The sequence below is a fragment of the Meles meles genome, chromosome 20 (assembly GCF_922984935.1).
Source record: "Meles meles chromosome 20, mMelMel3.1 paternal haplotype, whole genome shotgun sequence".
In the NCBI taxonomy this organism is placed as follows: domain Eukaryota; kingdom Metazoa; phylum Chordata; class Mammalia; order Carnivora; family Mustelidae; genus Meles; species Meles meles.
Genome location: NC_060085.1, coordinates 7,018,005 through 7,037,789, shown reverse-complemented (window position 1 = coordinate 7,037,789; position 19,785 = coordinate 7,018,005). Strand labels below are relative to the sequence as shown.

Below are 19,785 nucleotides of genomic sequence, written 5' to 3'. Positions count from 1 at the left end.
CCACCCAGGTGCCCCAACGTGGATGTCTTTGAATTAGATGCCTCAGCAATCAAAAACTCAATGTTGTTAACTTTAAAAATAGACACTGTCTATTATTTGACCATTCAAAGATGAGTTTATTTTAGAGTAAAAGAGAACTGCCATCCAGGACAAACAATCTGCAGCAAAACTGAAGGCAAGTCTGGGGAATAAAGGAGAGGCACTTTTTAAAAGGAGAAAATAGTGAAGTTTTAAAGGTTATTATGACCCCCAAATCCCTGTTGTAAGCTGGGAATTTGAAGTGTGGTGGCTTTTCATTGGGGGAGCTGTTTTTTGGGGGATAAGGAAAGCGTTTCTTCTGCTGAAGTAGAAGAATAGCATCCATGTGCAATAGTATCCTGTTGGGTCTGCAACTGACCATGAGTGGTATTATTACTGGACTCAGGTCCTTGGACTCAGCAATGGTAGAAACAAGGCGGGACCCAAAGTGTACAAACAGGCATAGCTTTATTGGGGTAATGGCTGGAGCTCAAGGGAGACCGAGTCATGGCTAGAGTGTCCAACTGACTCTCTGAATAATGGCCCAATAAAGTTTTAAAGGACTCGAGGTGGGAGAGGAGAGATGTCTAAGCTTGTAGGGGTGGGGAAATACAGGGAATTGGATACACAGGCACAGTTGACAGAAAATGCTTCTTCATACATGGCATGTTTCTTTTACATATTAAGACTCCATCTCTGGGTGTGATTTTTAGCATTATAATAAGGGAAGAAGTCTGTGAGAGGTCAAATTTGGTGTCTGTCTTGGACTAGGCTGAATCAGTCTGGGCTTGCTTCTTGGTCTCTGCTTGGCTCAGCAAGAAAAGGGATAACAGCCAGCAGGAAGTGCCCAGGGTATCTAGGGGCTTGTTCTCAAGTTCTCTGTCTCAGTAGGGTGTGAGAACTCTCCCGGCTGAAGCCTCCTGACTCCTTTTTAGTGACATTTCCCGTTACTAATTTTCACAATCTCAAGCACTTACAATTTAAAAAATGTACTCTCATGGGAGCACGTGGGTGGCTCCGTCGTTTAAGAATCTGATTCTTGGTTTAGGTTCAGGTCATGATCTCAGGGTGGTGAGAATGAGCCCCACTTTGGAGAGTGGAGTCTGCTTGGGATTCTCTGTCCCTCTGCTCCTTCCCCTGCTCTCTCTCGCTTTCAAATAATAAATCTTTAAAACAAAAACAAAACCTTACTGTCATGTACTTATACCACAGTATTGTCACACCGCCCCTGAAGCCATGTTTCTCATGTAATGTCTAGCTTGGGATTATATTCTGGACATTTAAAATACGATGTTATGACACACTCTGGGTCTTAAAATCCTGTAGAGAATACAGGTATTTTTCTTTTACCAGGCAACTGGCCAACTTGGGTTCAGCTCACCAGTTTCACTGAGCATTCTGTGGGTTGTGGTTTCAATGTGAATTTTACAATGTGTGCAGTTTTATTTGTGTCTCTACCTAGAAGCCAGTCTACTTAGAGGGTCATCTATTTTACATTCCAGTTCTTGAGGCCAATGATGTATCTCACTGCTACCAGAAGATCTCTTAAAGATTGGAGATAAATATATGTGGAAAGCAAAAAACTGGTATTTATCTCTCTCACTGAGCACTGAGAGGCTGCCTACCTACTGCTTGTGCCAAGACCAAAGGGCACCTTTTGGAATAATCTCTGTTGTTGCTGATACCTACATTGGATTTTCAACTGCATTGAGTCTGGTACAGTTTATCCCAGAGGGGGATAACCTGGTAAATTTGCTGCCTGCTCACCTGGTGGCTCATTCTGTTAACTGTCTGCCTTGGGCTCAGGTCATGATCCAAATCCTAGGATCAAGCCCTGCACTGGGCTCCCTGCTCATGAAGGAACCTGCTTCTCTCTCTTCTGTCTGTTCATGCTCTCTCTCAAATAAATCTTTTTTTTCTTCAAAGATTTTTATTTATTTGACAGAGATCGCAAGTAGGCAGAGAGGCAGGCAGAGAGAGAGGGGGAAGCAGGCTCCCGATTGAACAGAGAACCTGATGTGGGCCTCAATCCCAGGACCCTGGAATCATAACCAGAGGCTTAACCCACTGAACCACCTAGGGGCCCCTCTCAAATAAATCATAACAGAATAAATTTGCTCAAGCAGAGAAAGACAATTATCATATGGTTTTACTCATATGTGGAACATAAAGAATAGCACAGAGGACCATAGGGGGTGGGAGGGAAAACTGAATGGGAAGAAATCAGAGAGGGAGACAAACCATGAGAGACTCTGGACTCCAGGAAAAAAACAGGATTACGGAAGTAGGGAGGGCATGTGAGGGGATGGGGTAGGTGGGTTATGGGCATTAAAGAGGGCATGTGTTGTGATGAGCACTGGGTGTTATATGCAATTAATGAATTGTTGAACACTACATCAAAAACTAATGATGTACTGTATGTTGGCTAACTGAACATGATTTTTTTTAAAGATTTAATTTATTTATTTGACAGAGAGAGATCACAAGTAGACAGAGAGGCAGGCAGAGAGAGAGAGAGGGAAGCAGGCTCTCCGCCAAGCGGAGAGCCCGATGCGGGACTCGACCCCAGGACCCCGAGACCACGACCCGAGCCGAAGGCAGCGGCCCAACCCACTGAGCCACCCATTTGCTGCCCATTTAGTGATGCACTGAAATCTGGTCTTTTTCATCAGTCTACCTGCAAATATTTATTTTTTTGATTCCTCAAATAGCTGCTCCAGGCATTGTGTCCAAGCTTTATACCTTCATTCAGGGGGGGCAGTGTAGATAAATTATGCTTATTTCATGTTTTCCAAAACCAGTACTAATTTTGCCTGGTTTTATATTTTTCTTTCACCTGAACCAATATAGTGTGCATTCTTTTCTGTCTGGTTTCTTTTACAGCATGTGTTTATGAAATTCATCCATGTCATTGCATGTACTTGCGTAGTAGGCAGAATTTTGAGATGGTCCTTATGACACCTACCCTCGTATATGCCTTTGTTTAATCTCCTTCAATGGTGTGTGGGTGGGATATACAACTTCCTTCTAATCAAGAGAATGGGAGATGTGAGGAGCTATCACTCTTGTACTAGTAGACAAAATATATAAAGACATTTGCACACATGAAGTCCATAATCAGTTGCATGTAGGCTAATCAAAAGGGAGTGTATCTTGGAGATAGTCTGACCTCATCAAGTGGGCTCCTTCAAAAAGGAACTAGAGATCAGAGATTCAAAGCCTTTCTCTAACTCTCCCTTCCTCTCTCTGTTCCTGGCTTTGATTTAGAAGTCCATCAAGAATTCTGCAGCCACAATAAATTAATTCTGCCAACAACTGGAGGGAAAGTGGAAGCACGTCATTTACTATTTGAGCCTCCAGATAAGAATGCAGCTTGGCCCATACCCTGGTGTGTGCCTTGTGAAACCCTGAACAGAGAAAAGGCTAAGCCATGCCAACACTTCCGCCCTACAGATACTGTGAAGTAATAAGTGAGTATTGTTTTAAGCCACTAAATTTGTGGCAAGAATAGAAAAACTAATACACTCATATAAACCATTGCTTTTCTTTGTAGTGCTGTGTTCCATGAAATAAATGTACCAAATTTATTCTACCTTTTTTCTGTTGATGCAAGTTTGGATTTTTTTTTTTGCACTTAAAGGTGTATGTTTTATTTTTTCAAATTTGATTGAGATATAATTGACATACAGCAATGTATAAGTTTAAGCTATACAGCAGTATGATTTGACCTACATATATAGTGAAATTAATTCCACAGTAAGTTTAGTTAACATCCATCATCTCCTATAGATACAAAAGATTTTAAAAAAGAAACTTATACCGGTTAGAATGGCCAAAACTAGCAAGACAGGAAACAAGATGTGTTGGAGAGGATGTGGAGAAAGGGGAACCCTCTTCCGCTGTTGGTGGGAATGCAAGTTGGTGCAGCCACTTTGGAGAACAGTGTGGAGATTCCTCAAGAAATTAAAAATAGAGCTTCCCGGGGCGCCTGGGTGGCTCAGTGGATTGGGCCGCTGCCTTCGGCTCAGGTCATGATCTCAGGGTCTTGGGATCAAGCCCCGCAACGGGCTCTCTGCTCGGCAGGGAGCCTGTTTCCTCCTCTCTCTCTCCCTGCCTACTTGTGATCTCTCTCTCTCTGTCAAATAAATAAATAAAATCTTAAAAAAAAATAGAGCTTCCCTATGACCCTGCAATTGCACTACTGGGTATTTACCCCAAAGATACAGATGTAGTGAAAAGAAGGGCCATCGTACCCCAATGTTTATAGCAGCAACGGCCATGGTCGCCAAACTGTAGAAAGAACCAAGATGCCCTTTAACGGTCGAATGGAAAAGAAGATGTGGTCCATATACACAATGGAGTATTATGCCTCCATCAGAAAGGATGAATACCCAACTTTTGTAGCAACATGGATGGGACTGGAAGAGATTATGCTGAGTGAAATAAGTCAAGCAGAGAGAGTCAAGTATCATATGGTCTCACTTATTTGTGGAGCATAACAAAGAACACGGTGGACATGGGGAGATGGAGAGGAGAGGGAGTTGAGGGAAACTGGAAGGGGAGATGAACCATGAGAGACTATGGACTCTGAAAAACAGCCAGAGGGTTTTGAAGGGGCGGTGGGTGGGAGGTTGGGGGAACCAGGTGGTGGGTAATAGGGAGGGCACGTATTGCATGGAGCACTGGGTGTTGTGCAAAAACAATGAATACTGTTACACTGAAAAGAAATAAACAAAAAAAAAAACTAAAAAAAATAAAGTGTAGTTAGGGGGTGTGGTGCATAAACAATGAATCTTGGAATGCTAAAAAAATAAAATTAAGATGTTAAAAAAATGGATGAAGATATGGTATATATATATATATATATATATATATATATATATATATATATATACAGCAGAATATTATGCAGCCTTAAAAAAAACAAAATCATGCCATTTGCAATGACATGGATGGAACTAGCGGGCATTATGCTGAGGGAAATAAGTTAATTAGAGAAAGATAATTATCATATGATCTCACTGATATGTGGAATTTGAGAAACAAGGCAGAGGATCATAGGGGAAGAGAGCAAAAAATGAAATAAGAAGGGAGACAAACCATAAAAGAGTGGGGAGGGGGATGGGAGGGATGGGGTGGCTGGGTGATGGACACTGGGGGGGTATGTATTGTGATGAGCACTGTGTATTGTGTTAAGACTGATGAATCATATCTTAAAACAGGGGGTGGTTCCTGGGTGGCTCAGTTGGTTAAGCCACTGCTTTTGGCTCAGGTCATGATCCCAGAGTCCGGGGATAGAGTCCCACACAGGCTTCCCAGCTTCGTGGGGCATCTGCTCCTCCCTCTAACCTTCGCTCCTCTCATGTCCTCTCACTCTCTAATAAATAAATAAAATCTTTAAAAAAAGACTGATGAATCACATACATGTACCCCTGAAACAAATAATACATTATATGTTAATAATAAAAAATAAAATAAAGGTCAAGTTTAATGTATGCATTTTATTTTCAACTTATGCTCGGAGTTCACCATAAAATGGATTCAGTTATCCCCAGAGAGCATGCATGCAAAATGTTAAAAATGGGTGAAACTACTATAATGAACATTCATTGTACTGGATGGTCAAATTTTGTTCCAAGTTTCAAATTCCACAGAAGAAAATTTGAGGGGATAAACCACACTTAGTCCAAACATCCCGTTAAAGGTAAAGTCAGTTATTCTGGAACTAGTGCCATAAGGCCTCCACCTTTTTCTCCTGGAGGCCCTTCTTCTGATGGCTTGTGGGGGATGCACGGAACCAGGACATTCAGAGCATGAGGCAGCGAGTATTCTTGCTTTCATTGAGAAGAATGACTTGTGGCCCATACGTGTCCGTCCTTATATAAAGATACATACACACCCTTGAAGTCTTTTCTTTCTACCTATAGGTAACGTTCAAAAAGAAAAACAGGGGGCGCCTGAGTGGCTCAGTCCTTAAACATCTGCCTTCTGCTCAGGTCATGTTCCCAGAGTCCTGGGATCTTGGGCTCCCAGCTCAGCGGGGCGCCTGCTTCCCCTCTGCCTGCCGCTCCCCCTCCTTGTGCTCTTTCTCTGTCAAAGAAATACATAAAATCTAAAAGAAAAAAATAAAGAGAAAAGAAAAAGAAAACAGGCAATCCCAAGGCCAAGCGCTAGCAAGAAACCTTCTCTTGCCTGTGAGTAGAGGAAAGGCCCGTTGAACCAAGGCTCCCCCAGTGCTCACCAGAAGGTCCAGGAGCCCAGGGCGCCGGGTGCGAACAACCTGCCTGGCTCGGGGGAAATTCGCTTCCTCCTGGAAAAGTGTCGTAATGGTTACTTGAGGATCTGAACCCGGAGGCACCGTGGTCGAAAACACTCCGCAGGCGCGCCCTTACCGCACCTCCCCGCCCGGCCAGTGCGGGCACCAGCGACCGCGAAGGGCACGAGCTCAAGGACCCCGCCCCACTAAAGACGCCGCTTGGAGACTGGGTCGCACCTGTGTTTTAACTCCCTCCTCACACTCGCGCCTCCTTTCCACACAGCCTCGCGGAACACAGGCCCAGCCCCACGACGACAAACGTAAGCTGCCCGGGGAGACGCCGAGCAACCTGGCCAATACCACCGCGCGCCAATGACGCCACTTCCGCTTCCTGCCTCTCCTCTCAGGGGCGGGGCTCCAACTAGGACCTGGGTCGGTTGGACCGCTTCTTGCTGGGAACCCGCAGTTTCCCATCCAGTGGGTGCTGAGGGTCCTGGAGTTGGGCCCTCCTGGGGGCAGAGGGCAGGGACAGACCCGAGAGACTAGGTGGGGCTCGAGCCAGGCCTGTGCTGTGTTTGTAAGTCAGGAGGGCAAGGTTGGAACGAGGAGAGGATGCTTGCTTGCTTCTTTTTTTCTTTTTTAAAAGATTTTATTTGACAGACAGAGATCACAAGTACGCAGAGAGGGAGAGAGGAGGAAGCAGGCTCCCTTCTGAGCAGAGATCCCAATGCGGGGCTCGATCCCAGGACCCTAGGATCATGACCTGAGCTGAAGGCACAGGCTTTAACCCACTGAGCCACCCAGGCGCCCCACAGAGGATGCTTTCTTAACAAATAATTTTGAGGATTCCCGCCTTACCCTAAAAATTCTTTTCAAACTCTAGATTCCAACAGATTTCCTAATTTTCTCCTAAATGCATTGTTTTTAGTGACATTTTAAGAATGTAGTTTTGTGGGATAGCGGTGTGGAATAGTCGCTCCGTTTTCCCCTTTTCTTTTTCTTTCTTTCTTTTTTAAAAAGATTTTATTTGTTTGACAGAGAGAGAGAGAGAGAGAGAGAGAGAGATCACAAGTAGACAGAGAGGTGGCAGAGAGAGAGGGAGGAGCAGGCTCCCTGCCCAGCAGAGAGCCCGATGTGGGGCTCGATCCCAGGACCCTGAGATCATGACCTGAGCTGAAGGCAAAGGATTAACCCACTGAACCACTCAGGTCCCCTCATTTTTCCTTTTCCTTCATAAATAAACCATACTCTAGTAGTACCTATTGATAAGCTATCCGTGACATACTGATCTGAATTCCACTCTTGTTATGTAGTAAATTCCTTTATATACACTTGCATTGGCTTCAATTTTTTTATTTTTCAAATGTTTCATACAGTCCAGGGCTTCCCCTTCTAAGTTGTGGAACAGCACCTATAACAGGCATTTTCAGTTATTCAGCAATGGTTCTAAAGTTCCTACCACTGTTGGGTGATGTAGATTTCAGTAGGTGGTCATGGTGGAATTCATAAAGGTCCTTTTAGATCCTGGTTTATTAGCACATTACTGATACTGGTTTATGTGCGTTATCAAATGTGTCTTACTCACCCCTTGAATTCATAACTGTTTTGCTATGTTCATGTTTCATCTGTTTCTCTATAAAATACTTCATTTTCATGTAGAAAAGGAATCGTTTGAAAAAAAAATCTGTTTTTACATTGCCTTGAAAAATTCTCTTCAAATTATAGATTACATACATGTTTTCTGTTTTCTTTCTTAATGTATGTTTTAATGACATTATAATGCTTATCCTCCAAGAATGCAATTTATCATGTGATGTGGGAGAGTGGATCCATTTTTGCCTTTTCTCCAGAAACATTGTCTTCTGTAGAATGATCTGATAAGCTATCCTTGACATCCTGATTTGAAATTCCACTTTCATTAAACAGTGAATTGCTCTATATGCACCTGTATCAGTTTCTAGACTTAGGGTCATATCATACCCTATCATACCATATCATACCCTCTCTTTTAAAAATAATTTTATACTATGTTTTAGCATTGAGTGGTAAAAATATAGCAGCTAATGGTTATTACATCTTTCTGCTCAAGGTTCTTCAGAGACAAAATTTTTTATGAATTTACTTATGCAGCTATTATTGATTTTCCCTTTTGTATGTGTTTTGCAACAGCTATTACTGAAATATAATTCAGATACCATATGATTTATTCTTTTAAAACCATACTGATCCATGTTTTTTAGTATGTCATAGAGGGGTGCAAGCGTTACATGTTAGAACCTTTGCATCAAAAAAACAAAAACAAAAACAAAAAAAAACCCAAAAAACAAAACAAAACAAAAAAAGAACCTTTGCATCACTCTGCAAGCACCCGTGGCTGTCCAACCTTTATTTTCTTCCTCCATCAACATCTAAGCACCCCCAAATCTATTTTCCTTCTCTGTCAGCTTGTATAGTCATTTCATGGAAATGAAACCATACAATTTTTTTGTCAATGATTTTTTTCACTTAGTATGCTTTTCAAGGTTCATATGCTTTGTAGTATATATCATTTTAAAAAAGATTTTATTTGTGTGTGTGTGAGAGAGAGAGGGGGGGGGGAGAGCACACTTGAGTGGGGGAGTGGCAGAGGGCAAGGGGGAGAGAGAATCTCAAGCAGACTCCCTGAGCACAGAGCCTGGCTCAGCTTAATCCCAGGACTCTAAGATCATGACCTGAGCCAAAATCAGGAGTTAGCAGCTTAACCCAACTGAGCCATCCATGCACCCTCATCATGTTTTTTCTTGGTGAATAATATTCCATTGTATGAGTATATTACATTTTATTTATCAGTTGATTAATATTTGGGTTGTTTCCACTTTGTGGGTATTAGGAGTGTAGTTGTTGCCTTTTTTTAAATGTATGCTCTATGCCCAAGGTGGAGCTTGAACTCATGAGCCTGAGATTCATGTTTGTTTGTTTTGTTAAAAAATATTTTTATTTGTCACAGCACAAGCACAGGCAGCAGCAGGCAGAGTCAGAAGCAGGTTCCCCACTAAGCAGGGACCTGATGCACGACTTGATCCCAGTACCGGAGGATCATAACCTGAGCCAAAGACAGATGCTTAACTAACTGAGCCACCCAGGTGCCCGACTCTATACAATTTATATAGGGATTTTACTCAGGGCATCTTACAGGGGGGCATTAGCTGGATGACAATCCAGGTGCTGCACAGCTATTCTTTGCAAAGTCCAGAACTTACTCCACAAATTTTATAGATCGAGAGGATGCCCCTGCTTTTTTTCCAGGGGGAACTGTAGGGAAATCAAAGGTTTCACATGCACACAACTGACAGCTAACATTTAATTAGATTTTGTGGTGCATTCTGTGTGCCACGAAGGGGAGAAACTATGTTATCTTGAACAAATTTATAGAGGACCAAAGCAAGCCTACCCCCATCCTGGCCTTGGCTATATTAGACTACAAGGGGCCCAAAACAGGTAGCCCCAAGAGAGGTCATCATTGGAACACGAGCAAAAAGGAGGTTTAAGGCTGTAGTCAATATTGTCAGTGATCCTACAGTCCTTTGGTTCTCACTGTTGGCTCCCACTTCCTAAGGACAGCTCTTCCCAACTACTGACTCTTCTATATCACAAATAAACTTATACGGACACTGTACCAATTGCTAATGGGTTGGACTGTAGTAAACCCTGTGTTGGGTCACCCATTTCTCCCTTCAAAATTAAGGGCTTAATTCTCCAGGTTCAGGGAAAAGAGCCATCTGACAGCCTACAGGCTTTAACCCTCTTGGCGAATTGCCAGCAGCTAAAGGAAGCTGACTCACTCACCCACTCAGATCTCCTGCTGCGGGAGCATACCTGCCTGACAGTCATCTGTATCCACCACTGTCTTTGCTGTGAGAATCCTGCTGGGCTGCTCCCATCCACTGACTGGTCACAGGTGGATACCAGTGCATGCCCACTGCCATGCTCACACCATAACATTCATGACGACGGTCAATTAACCCTGCCAAAATGGTGTCTCCTCCTTCTGGCTTGGCGGACCTCAAATTCCACACAGCTGGAAAACTTCAATAGGACCTTGGCCACCTTTCTGGAAGTGCTAACCTTGGAGGTGTCAAGAGCTCTAAGGCTGCTGAGGCCAGACTTGAAGAGACCTGAAGCAAATACTGCCCAATTGGCTCACTGGGCATGACATTAGACAGGGCTGCTGCTTCTTCTTCTTCTTCTTTTTTTTAAAGATTTTATTATTTATTTGACAGACAGAGATACAAGCCGGCAGAGAGGCAGGCAGAGAGAGAGGAAGGGAAGCAGGCTCCCTGCTGAGCAGAGAGCCCAACGTGGGGCTTGATCCCAGTACCCTGGGATCATGACCTGAGCTGAAGGCAGAGGCTTTAACCCACTGAGCCACCCAGGCGCCTCTAGACAGGGCTGCTTCTAACAAGTCTTAATTTCTGGACCCACATATCCCATATATTTGAGTTAGGGAACATTATGATTGTCACCGACTTAGAGTGTATATGCATCCTGTGAATTGTGTAGCAAGAATATCTACTGTATACAAATGTCTGCTCTAAATGTCATCATACTTTTGGGAATTAAGCCTGTTGCATATTTCCCATTAAACAAATTTTTAAAAACTAACCATACTCCCCATTTTTCATCTGCATAGTTTTACCTCTATCCTCACATTCCGTGACAAACTTTAGAGGTGGTTTATATTGGCATTTTCTGTTTCCTCAATACTCACTCATCAACCCACTCTACCTGGATTGTTTATGTCCCTCTCCCTTATGTTAGAGGTAAAAAATGGAGCCCTCTCTAATATCAACAAAGGCCTCCATCTCACCAGCAAATGTCAAGGGATATTTTCAGTCCTCATTTGGTTAGTCCTTTCAACAGAACCAAAACTATTAACCACTCTGCTTTTCTTCAGAAAGGACCTCTTTGCCTCCATGACACTGTGGACTAAGTGATCTTTGAAATCTCCAAAGATTCTTCAAGAAATGGGTATTCCACAAAGTTGATTCCTGGTTTTGGTTCTTGTAGAAATTAAATGTTTCTTAGAGGATATTTTCTCACTTTAAGTCAAACCAAAGAAAAAAGAAATTTTTTTGAGAATATACCTTCATCTTTGCCCACTGTTGCCTACCCAGACATGACTGAAAATTTGCCATTCTTTCATCTTTGTATCCCAGGGTAGCTGAATTGTTTGCAGTGAGGAAAGTCAGAAGAACAATTTATTCAATGAGGACCTTTGAGAATTCAGCCACTATGATAATAATATGTCCGTTCTCCCTTTCCTGTAATTCTCTGAGGGCAGCTTAGGGGAAAACCCAAATGGGGTCTCCTGGGACAGACTGATGAGAAGAGAAAGTTTCCATGATAATCATCAGAGAGGGTAGGATCATTGCTTCCCAGTCAGGGCTGGAGGAGTAGGGGGGAAAAGGGTGAGAAATTGGGCACTGAGTTTATCTCTAGAGTAATGAGTTAGGTACAGTGCCATATTTAGTCAGTCTACAAAGCTGAAGTCCCTGTAGTACGAAGGTGCTTTACTTGCTACTTAAACCAGCCTTCCCCAGCTCTTGTTCTGTTTCCTTCTCTTTCAGAATCTAGACACTCTTCAGTAAGTTATTTTCCAGTGCGTCTCATCTTTATTATTTCCCATGAATTCTAGTTCCTGTTCCGTTTCCTGTCCCATGAATTCTAGTTCCTGTTCTGTTTCCGGTCCCATCACTTATTATTAACTATTCACTCAGTGTGTGTTATGCATGATATGTTGTCCTCTTTATTCCTCAAGTGATTAGATTTTTTAAAATTATATTTACTGTTGCTGCTGGCAGATTTGTCTTAAGTGTTTGGTCACACTTAATAGTTCTGTATTGTCATTGTTTTCCTTTAGTGTCCACAATATATCTACAAATAATGCAATCATTTCTGACATTTGGTATTCAGGCTAATATCAATTTCCTATCTCACTAATCTCTATAAATATTCACGAGAATATGGAGTGATTGAGTTGGAGCAGATTGTCTTGACCTGCTCAAAAATTTAAGAGAAATAACTTAGTGTATTAATGTAGAATACCCTGTTGGCTGCAGTTCTTCTTTTTTTTTTTTTAACGTGACCTCTGTGCTGAGCATAGGACTCAAACTCACAACCCAGAGATCAAGAGTTGCATGGTCTACTGACTGAGCCAGCCAGGTGCCCCTTGGCTGCAGTTTTAAACAGCTATTCTTTACTGTGTTAAGAAACTGACCAAAGTTCCTTCCTGTAGTAAGAGACTCTTTCCAGGCAACTAAGCACAGGAACGACTATTACATTTTCTCAAATATTTTTTCCATTGTGATTATGGCTATGTTCCTCTTCATTTCTCTATCTTTGTGATGCAGACATTTAGCAAACATCGTAGCATTAATGAACTTTCCATTCCTAAAATACTTGTTTTGCTTGTTTAGGATATACTACTCTTCTTAAATAGGCATGACTGCATTGTATTTAACTTTACTATTCCAAGTTGTTGTTGTTGTTGTTTTTGTCTACATTTAGTCATATGATGAGCTTGAAGATTCCTTTCTTATGTTATGGTGGAAGCTTTTGGTCTCAATCTTTATTATACACCTAACATGTCATGTGTGGAACACCTAGTATGTGCAGGCACCATGTAAATCTTTAAAAAGACAACGGAGAACAAAAAAAGTCACAACCTCTGGCCCACAAATAAAGATAAAATCACCAATGTGAGAGGCACATTAAGGAATAGTACAGGAAGCTCCCTGTGTGCTCCTCACATACTCTGTCCCTCCTGAACTTCACTGTCTGCTCTCCGTCTCACTGGCCTCTCAAATCCCTTCCATTATTGAGCTGACCCAACCATGGAGAAAGTGCAAATTCTGTTCTCAGGACCTGAAGTACGTGCTCTTATTTCCCTTGATTAACCATTACCCATCCTTCCTCTTGCAGCTCAAGTGTACCTATTTCAGAAAAGACTTTTCCATGTACCTCCTCAGACTAAATTGGTTTTCAGTAATTTTTTCTCTTTAATTAATTGCAATCTCTAGACATTAGGAATAACAAGGACCTCCTTTTTGTCATGAATAATGTAAACATTTATTTTCATGTAAAATTTGCCTTTTAATTTTTTAAGGATGATTTCCTTTATAGAAGTTTTTGAATATTTTAAATCAAATCTACCAGACATGTCAAAATCAGCAACGGAAGTGCTGATTTTTTTTTTAAGAATTTATTTATTTATTTGACAGAGAGAGAGATCACAAGTAGGCAGAGAGGCAGGCAGAGAGAGAGGGGGAAGCAGGCTCCCTGCTGAGCAGAGAGCCCGATGCGGGGCTCGATCCCAGGACCCTGAGAGCATGACCTGAGCTGAAGGCAGAGGCTTAAACCACTGAGCCACCCAGGCGTCCCCGGAAGTGCTGATTTTTAATACAACAGACACCTGCTCTGGAGTGGGCACACAGGAGCACACACTCCCAAACTTTGTATTTTACTTTAGTGGTTGTGTGCTTCTGTTTCACCCTCTTATCTATGTAGTCCACCTGCTCTTCTCTGTTCTTAGAGAAATCCACCTGGCAAGTAGTGTCTGAAAGAGGGAGGTATAGGGTATTCATGAATGAGAAGTGCTTGAAGGTGGTCACAAGAGTTACCAGACCTATTGTGTTTATAATGATCAGAATTCCATCTTTGATGGATGTCTCAGTTTAATATTGATAAGTGATAGCTATACAAGACAGATTTATTGTGACGGTAAGGGCAGAAGCTCACATTTTCCAAGTGTCCACAGAATGTCACAAGAACTACAGTAGAAACATAACATGCATCATCTCATTTAATTCACTAACCAGGCTTACAGTGTAGGGAATACTTACCACTCCTATTGTAGAGGTACACTATCTGCAGCTATGAGATTAACTTTCTCCGGGTCACACACAGAGAGTACATTGGTAGACCAAATTTCTGTTCTAGAAAGACTGACCCAAGATCCCATATTTGGAATCACAGCTCTATACTGAATCTGGGGATATTTGTCTACCAAAGGGATTGACAAAAACAGCCATCATTTATTGCCATCCTACTGTGTACAAGAGCATTCTGAATCCTCACAAAGAAGTTAATAGCAGTAACTGCATATTTAGAATGAAAAATAATAAGACATATAATAATAACAGATAGTTAACTGTCGCATTGATAGGCAACACCACCTCATCAAAGTAAGGCTATTTGAGTTGAGAATCCACATTGTATAACTAGTATAGAGATATCTGAATAATGGAGATTATCAAAGAAGACATTTGTTGTCTTCACTTCTTTTGAATGATCATATCACAGAAGAAATTGGCTTATGTCCATGGCCTCAAATAGAATTAGACCAGTGAGTAGGAAATTTAAAAAAATTTAAATTTAAAAATATTTAAATTAAAAAAATAGAGATGTCTAAATTTTTGAACGGATACCTAAGTACATTTAGATTGAAAATGAGCTACCATTTGGGTGAGTGAATGAATCATTGCCTTTGGAAGGACTAATGGAGGGTGAAGGATGTCCACCTAATGGTGGTATTAGAAATATGATGACTGACTGCTGTGCTGGTTGGCTATTCACTGAATATTGCTTTCAACTCCTGCTCTAACAGGCACATCGGCTACATGGAAGCAGGAAACCATACCAGAGGATCCGAATTCTTCCTCCAGGGCCTCTCAGATGACCTAGAGCTGCAGCCCCTCCTCTTTGGCTTGTTTCTGTTCATGTACCTGGTCACTGTGCTGGGAAACATGCTCATCATTCTGGCTGTCCTCTCTGACTCCCATCTCCACACACCCATGTACTTCTTCCTCTCCAACCTGTCTTCTGTTGACATCTGTTTCATCTCCACTACCGTCCCAAAGATGCTGGTAAACATCGAGGCACAAAGCAAAGACATCTCCTACACTGGATGCCTCATTCAGGTGTATTTTTTTATGATTTTTGCTGGAATGGATGGTTTCCTCCTGACTGTGATGGCCTACGACCGGTTTGTGGCTATCTGCCACCCCCTGCACTACACAGTCATCATGAACCCCCGACTCTGCGGCCTGCTGGTTCTGGTGTGTTGGGTCATCATTTTCTGGGTCTCCCTGATTCAGGTCCTACTGATGAGGCAGCTGACCTTCTGCCCAGGCACAGAAATTCCACATTTCTTCTGTGAAGTGGTTCAGAGTCTCAAGGTGGCTTGCTCTGACACCCTCATCAATAACATCTTTTTATATGTGTCCACTGCCATACTGGGTATGTTTCCTCTTATTGGGATCCTCTTTTCATACTCTCTGATTGTCTCCTCTTTAATGAGAGTATCCTCTGCAGCAGGAAAATATAAAGCATTTTCAACCTGTGGGTCTCACCTCTCTGTGGTCTCCTTGTACTATGGGACAAGCCTGGGGCTCTATTTCAGTTCCTCTGCAACTCATTCTTCACAGAGCTCAATTGGCTCAGTGATGTACACTGTGGTCACCCCCATGCTGAATCCCTTCATCTACAGCCTGAGGAATAAGGACGTGAAGGGGGTCCTAGGAAGACTCCACAATCAAGGAGCCCTTTGTCCGTGATGAACCGCTGGTCTCAGAACCAAGGGGACATTGTGGGCTCCAAAGGCAAATATTGTGCACGTAAATCTGGGTTTCTTTCCTCTCCTAAAAGACAGGCTTCACTTCTTCTACTCCTAAAGTACTCACAAGTTTGCTTTTGTTAGGTTTTGTTTTTGTGTGAGTTTCTCCTTAACAACCTCCTCAATAATTTTTTCTCCTTTTTCTTCCCTATTTGGAGTCTATAAATATTCTTTGGTCAGCTTTTGCACAGCCATTCCTGAGATTTTCGGTATTACATGTGAAGTACTTATATCAAGTGCTAGCATGGTTTACTCCCCAAATTGTCCTCTGGAATGCTGATATCCTTCACCTTAACTTGGTTGTATGTTTGTTTTAACCTGGAAGAAATGGACTGGAAATCATACAGTAGTCATAACCAAAGTGCTTGCCATATCGAGACTGTACTTATTGCTCTACACCTGTAAATTTATGTATCTTGACATTTCCTTAAGATATTTTCTCTCTTTTTAAAAAAGATTGGGATCGGGGTGTGGAAACCTGACTCTGAGCTCACACTCCTAAGTTTGCTACCATAGTGTTCCTGAAAACACTGGTCTCATTTTCAACTTCAACAGTGGGAATGTTGATTTGAAACCTTGTTTGTTCAGGTTTTTTTTTTTTTTTAAGATTTTACTCATTTGGAGAGAGTGTGAGAGCACACAAGCAGGGGAGTGGCAGGCAGAGGGAGAGGAAGAAGCAAGCTCTCTGCTGAGCAAGGAGCTCAATGCGGGACTCAGTCCTTGGACCCTGGGATCATGACCCGAGACGATAGCAGACACTTAACTAGGACACCTAGGTGCCCCTCATTTGTTCAGGTTTGTGGGTATTATAGTGCATTGCATATCACTGAGATATTGCCTCCTATTTGTCTTCTTCCTCTTCCTTCTTTCCCTCTACATATTCTTTGTTCTATTGGACCTTTACTTCTCATGTCAGGCTCTCTGCTCAGTGGGGAGCCTGCTTCTCCCTCTCCCTCTGCCTGCTGCTCCCCCACTTGTGCACTCTGTCAAATAAAAAAAACACAACTCTTTAACAAATAGTAAAAAAAAAAAAAAGAATTTTGATAGAAATGAGTCTGCAGTGAGGAGTGTATTTGTCAGCATTTCTCCACCATTTGCAGGGATCCTTTCACTTTCTCCATTGCATACCAACCCGCCAATCAATGTTCAGCAACAGGTGCACGGGGTAAGAAGTAACAGGGAATTATGCCCACCAAGGATAGCTCTCTCTCTCTCTTTTTAAAATATTTAATTTATTTATTTGATAGAGAGAGAGGTGGGGAGCACAAGTGGCAGGCAGAGGGAGAGGGAGAAGCAGGCTCTCTGTCAAGCAGGGAGCTTGATGCGGGGCTCGATCCCAGGATCTGGGATCATAACCCAAGTTGAAGGCAGCTGCTTAACCGACTGAGCTCCTGGAGCCCAAGGACAGCTCTTGATGGAGAGGTGTGAAGTATACCGTCTTCATCATCAATTAGCTGGGATAATTCTCATATTTCCATTTTGCACCACTTTCCAATATTTCCCCACAGGATAAAAACTGTTCAATTGCTGTGGGAGCTGACTTAGGGCACATTTTATTGGATGTACTTTCTTCCCTGTTTCACTCCCCCCTCCCTAACCCATGTCCTTCTTCCTTGCTTCTTCCGTAATGTGCGTGCCAATGAATCACTGGCTCCGTGTCTTCTTCTGAGGAACCCAAATGAAGTGATGTAGTAAAGATTGTGATGGGTATTAAAACAATTATCAGGGATGGAACTAATAACTTATGGGACAAAACCAACCTGAACAAAAAACAAGTATTCCATATATAATTAGATCTTCAAATTACTGAAAAAAAAAGGCATAATATTTCAGCAATATGGGGTGGCTTAAATTCATTTTCAGTCCATTAAGTTTCAAGCAATGTTTAATTATTGCCTGTGTGTACAAATTGAAGAGGGTACCAAAGAGGAAAATATGATTGCAATACAGAATTGTGAGTGTAATAATGTTGGTGTGTAACAGAACCTGCTGAAAAGAAAGGTAAAAGTTTTCGACTCAAGTAATTCCAGAGAAAAAACAGTTATTTAAAGAAATTATTGAGATATAATTTGTAAACCATAAAATCCATTCAAAATGTAAATTCAGTAATTTTAGTAAACTTATAGAATTATGTGCCCATTACCACAATGCAATTTTAGAACATTTCTATCACTCCAAAAGTTCCCTTGTCTCCAGTTGCAGTTACTGTCCACTCCCACCTCAGTCTTAGGTAACACCTTATCTGCTTCCTGTCTCTATAAATTGGCTTTCTCTAGATATTTTATGTGAATGTAATCATACAATATATGGTCTTTTGATTCTCACTTCTTTCACTTAGCATAATTATTTTTGAGGGTTATCTATGTGGAAAACTTATATCAGTATTTTGTTTCTTATAATTGCAGAATAATACTCAAACATATAAATATACTTCTACTTGTTTATTCATTTATCAGCTGGTAGACACTTGGATATTCCAGTTTGGGGTTATGATGAATAATTCTGTTATGAACATTTGCATGTGTGTCTCTGTGTTGACATGTGTTTTCATTTCTTTGGGGTAGGTAACTCATGGTGTAATTACTGAGTCACATGGAAAACTGATGTTCCATTTTTAAAAACCTGCTAAACTGTTTTTTCAAAGTGGCTCCAATATTTTACATTTTTACATACATTCCCTTGAGCAATGAATGATGGTTCCACATTTTCCACATCACCAACACTTGGGATTCATCAAAAACTTTTGAAAAAGATTTTATTTATTTATTTGACACACAGAGAGAGATCACTAGTAGGTAGGGAGGCAGGCAGAGAGGAGGGGGAAACAGGCTTCCTGCTGAGCAGAGAGCCCGATGTGGGGCTTGATCCCAGGACCCCAAGATCATGACCTGAGCCAAAGGCAGAGGCTTAACCCACCGAGCCATCCAGGCGCCCCAAAAACTTTTTTTTTTTAAGATTTTACTTATTTATTTGACAGAGAGAGATCACAAGTAGGCAGAGAGAGAGGAGGAAGCAGGCTCCCTGCTGAGCAGAGAGCCCGATGCCAGACTGGATCCCAGGACTCTGGGATCATGACCTGAGCCGAAGGCAGAGGCTTAACCCACTGAGCCACCCAGGCACCCCCCAAAAACTTTTAAAAAAAGATTTTTATTTATTCATTTAATTGACGGGGAGAGAGAGACAGCGAGAGAGGAGAGTGGATATACACAAGCAAGGAGAGTGGCAGAGGGAGAAGCAGGCTTCCCACTGAGCAGGGAGCCCCATCAATCCTAGGACCCTGGGATCATGACCTAAGCTGAAGGCAGACGCCTAATGACTGAGCCATCCAGGTGCTGCTCATCAAAAACTTTTTTTAAAAAGATTTTTATTTATTTATCTGACAGACAGAGATCACAAGTAGGCAGAGAGGCAGGCAGAGAGAGAGAGAGGAGGAAGCAGGCTCCCCGCTGAGCAGAGAGCCTAATGTGGGGCTCAATCCCAGGACCCTGGGATCATGACCTGAGCCGAAGGCAGAGGCTTAACCCACTGAGCCACCCAGGCGCCCCTCATCAAAAACTTCTAATGGGATAATAGACTTGAGCACTGAGTAACAAATAATCAGTAGAAATTTAACTGAAGAATGGTTTGCGTAGGAAGCAGAGAGGAGCTGGAACTAGAGGAGAAAGGAACCACATACACATAAACATGGAAAATTCAAGACTAAGGCATTTCAGGATGATATATGGAATTGTTGACTGAGTTATTAGAGATAATATTAGAAATAAACCTGGAGGGGCACCTGGGTGGCTCAGTGGGTTAAAGCCTCTGCTTTCGGCTCACATCATGATCCCAGGGTCCTGGGTCTCTGCTCCCAGGAGAA

At 42.1% G+C, this 19,785-nt stretch overlaps 1 protein-coding gene and 1 long non-coding RNA gene across 2 annotated transcripts; one reads left to right on the top strand and one right to left on the bottom strand.

Annotated features, from left to right (window-relative positions):
• Positions 1-5,538: 5,538 nt before the first annotated feature.
• LOC123933277 lies at positions 5,539-6,623 on the bottom strand. The gene is made up of 3 exons (XR_006816535.1): positions 6,512-6,623; positions 6,260-6,328; positions 5,539-6,108 (listed from the first exon to the last, which is right to left on the bottom strand). It is a non-coding gene; the product is annotated as an uncharacterized LOC123933277 (long non-coding RNA).
• An 8,308-nt stretch (positions 6,624-14,931) lies between these two features.
• On the top strand, positions 14,932-15,867 carry LOC123932990 (olfactory receptor 7D4-like). The gene has a single exon (XM_045991811.1). The coding sequence runs from the start codon at positions 14,932-14,934 to the stop codon at positions 15,865-15,867; it is 936 nt and encodes a 311-aa protein (XP_045847767.1).
• Positions 15,868-19,785: the final 3,918 nt, after the last annotated feature.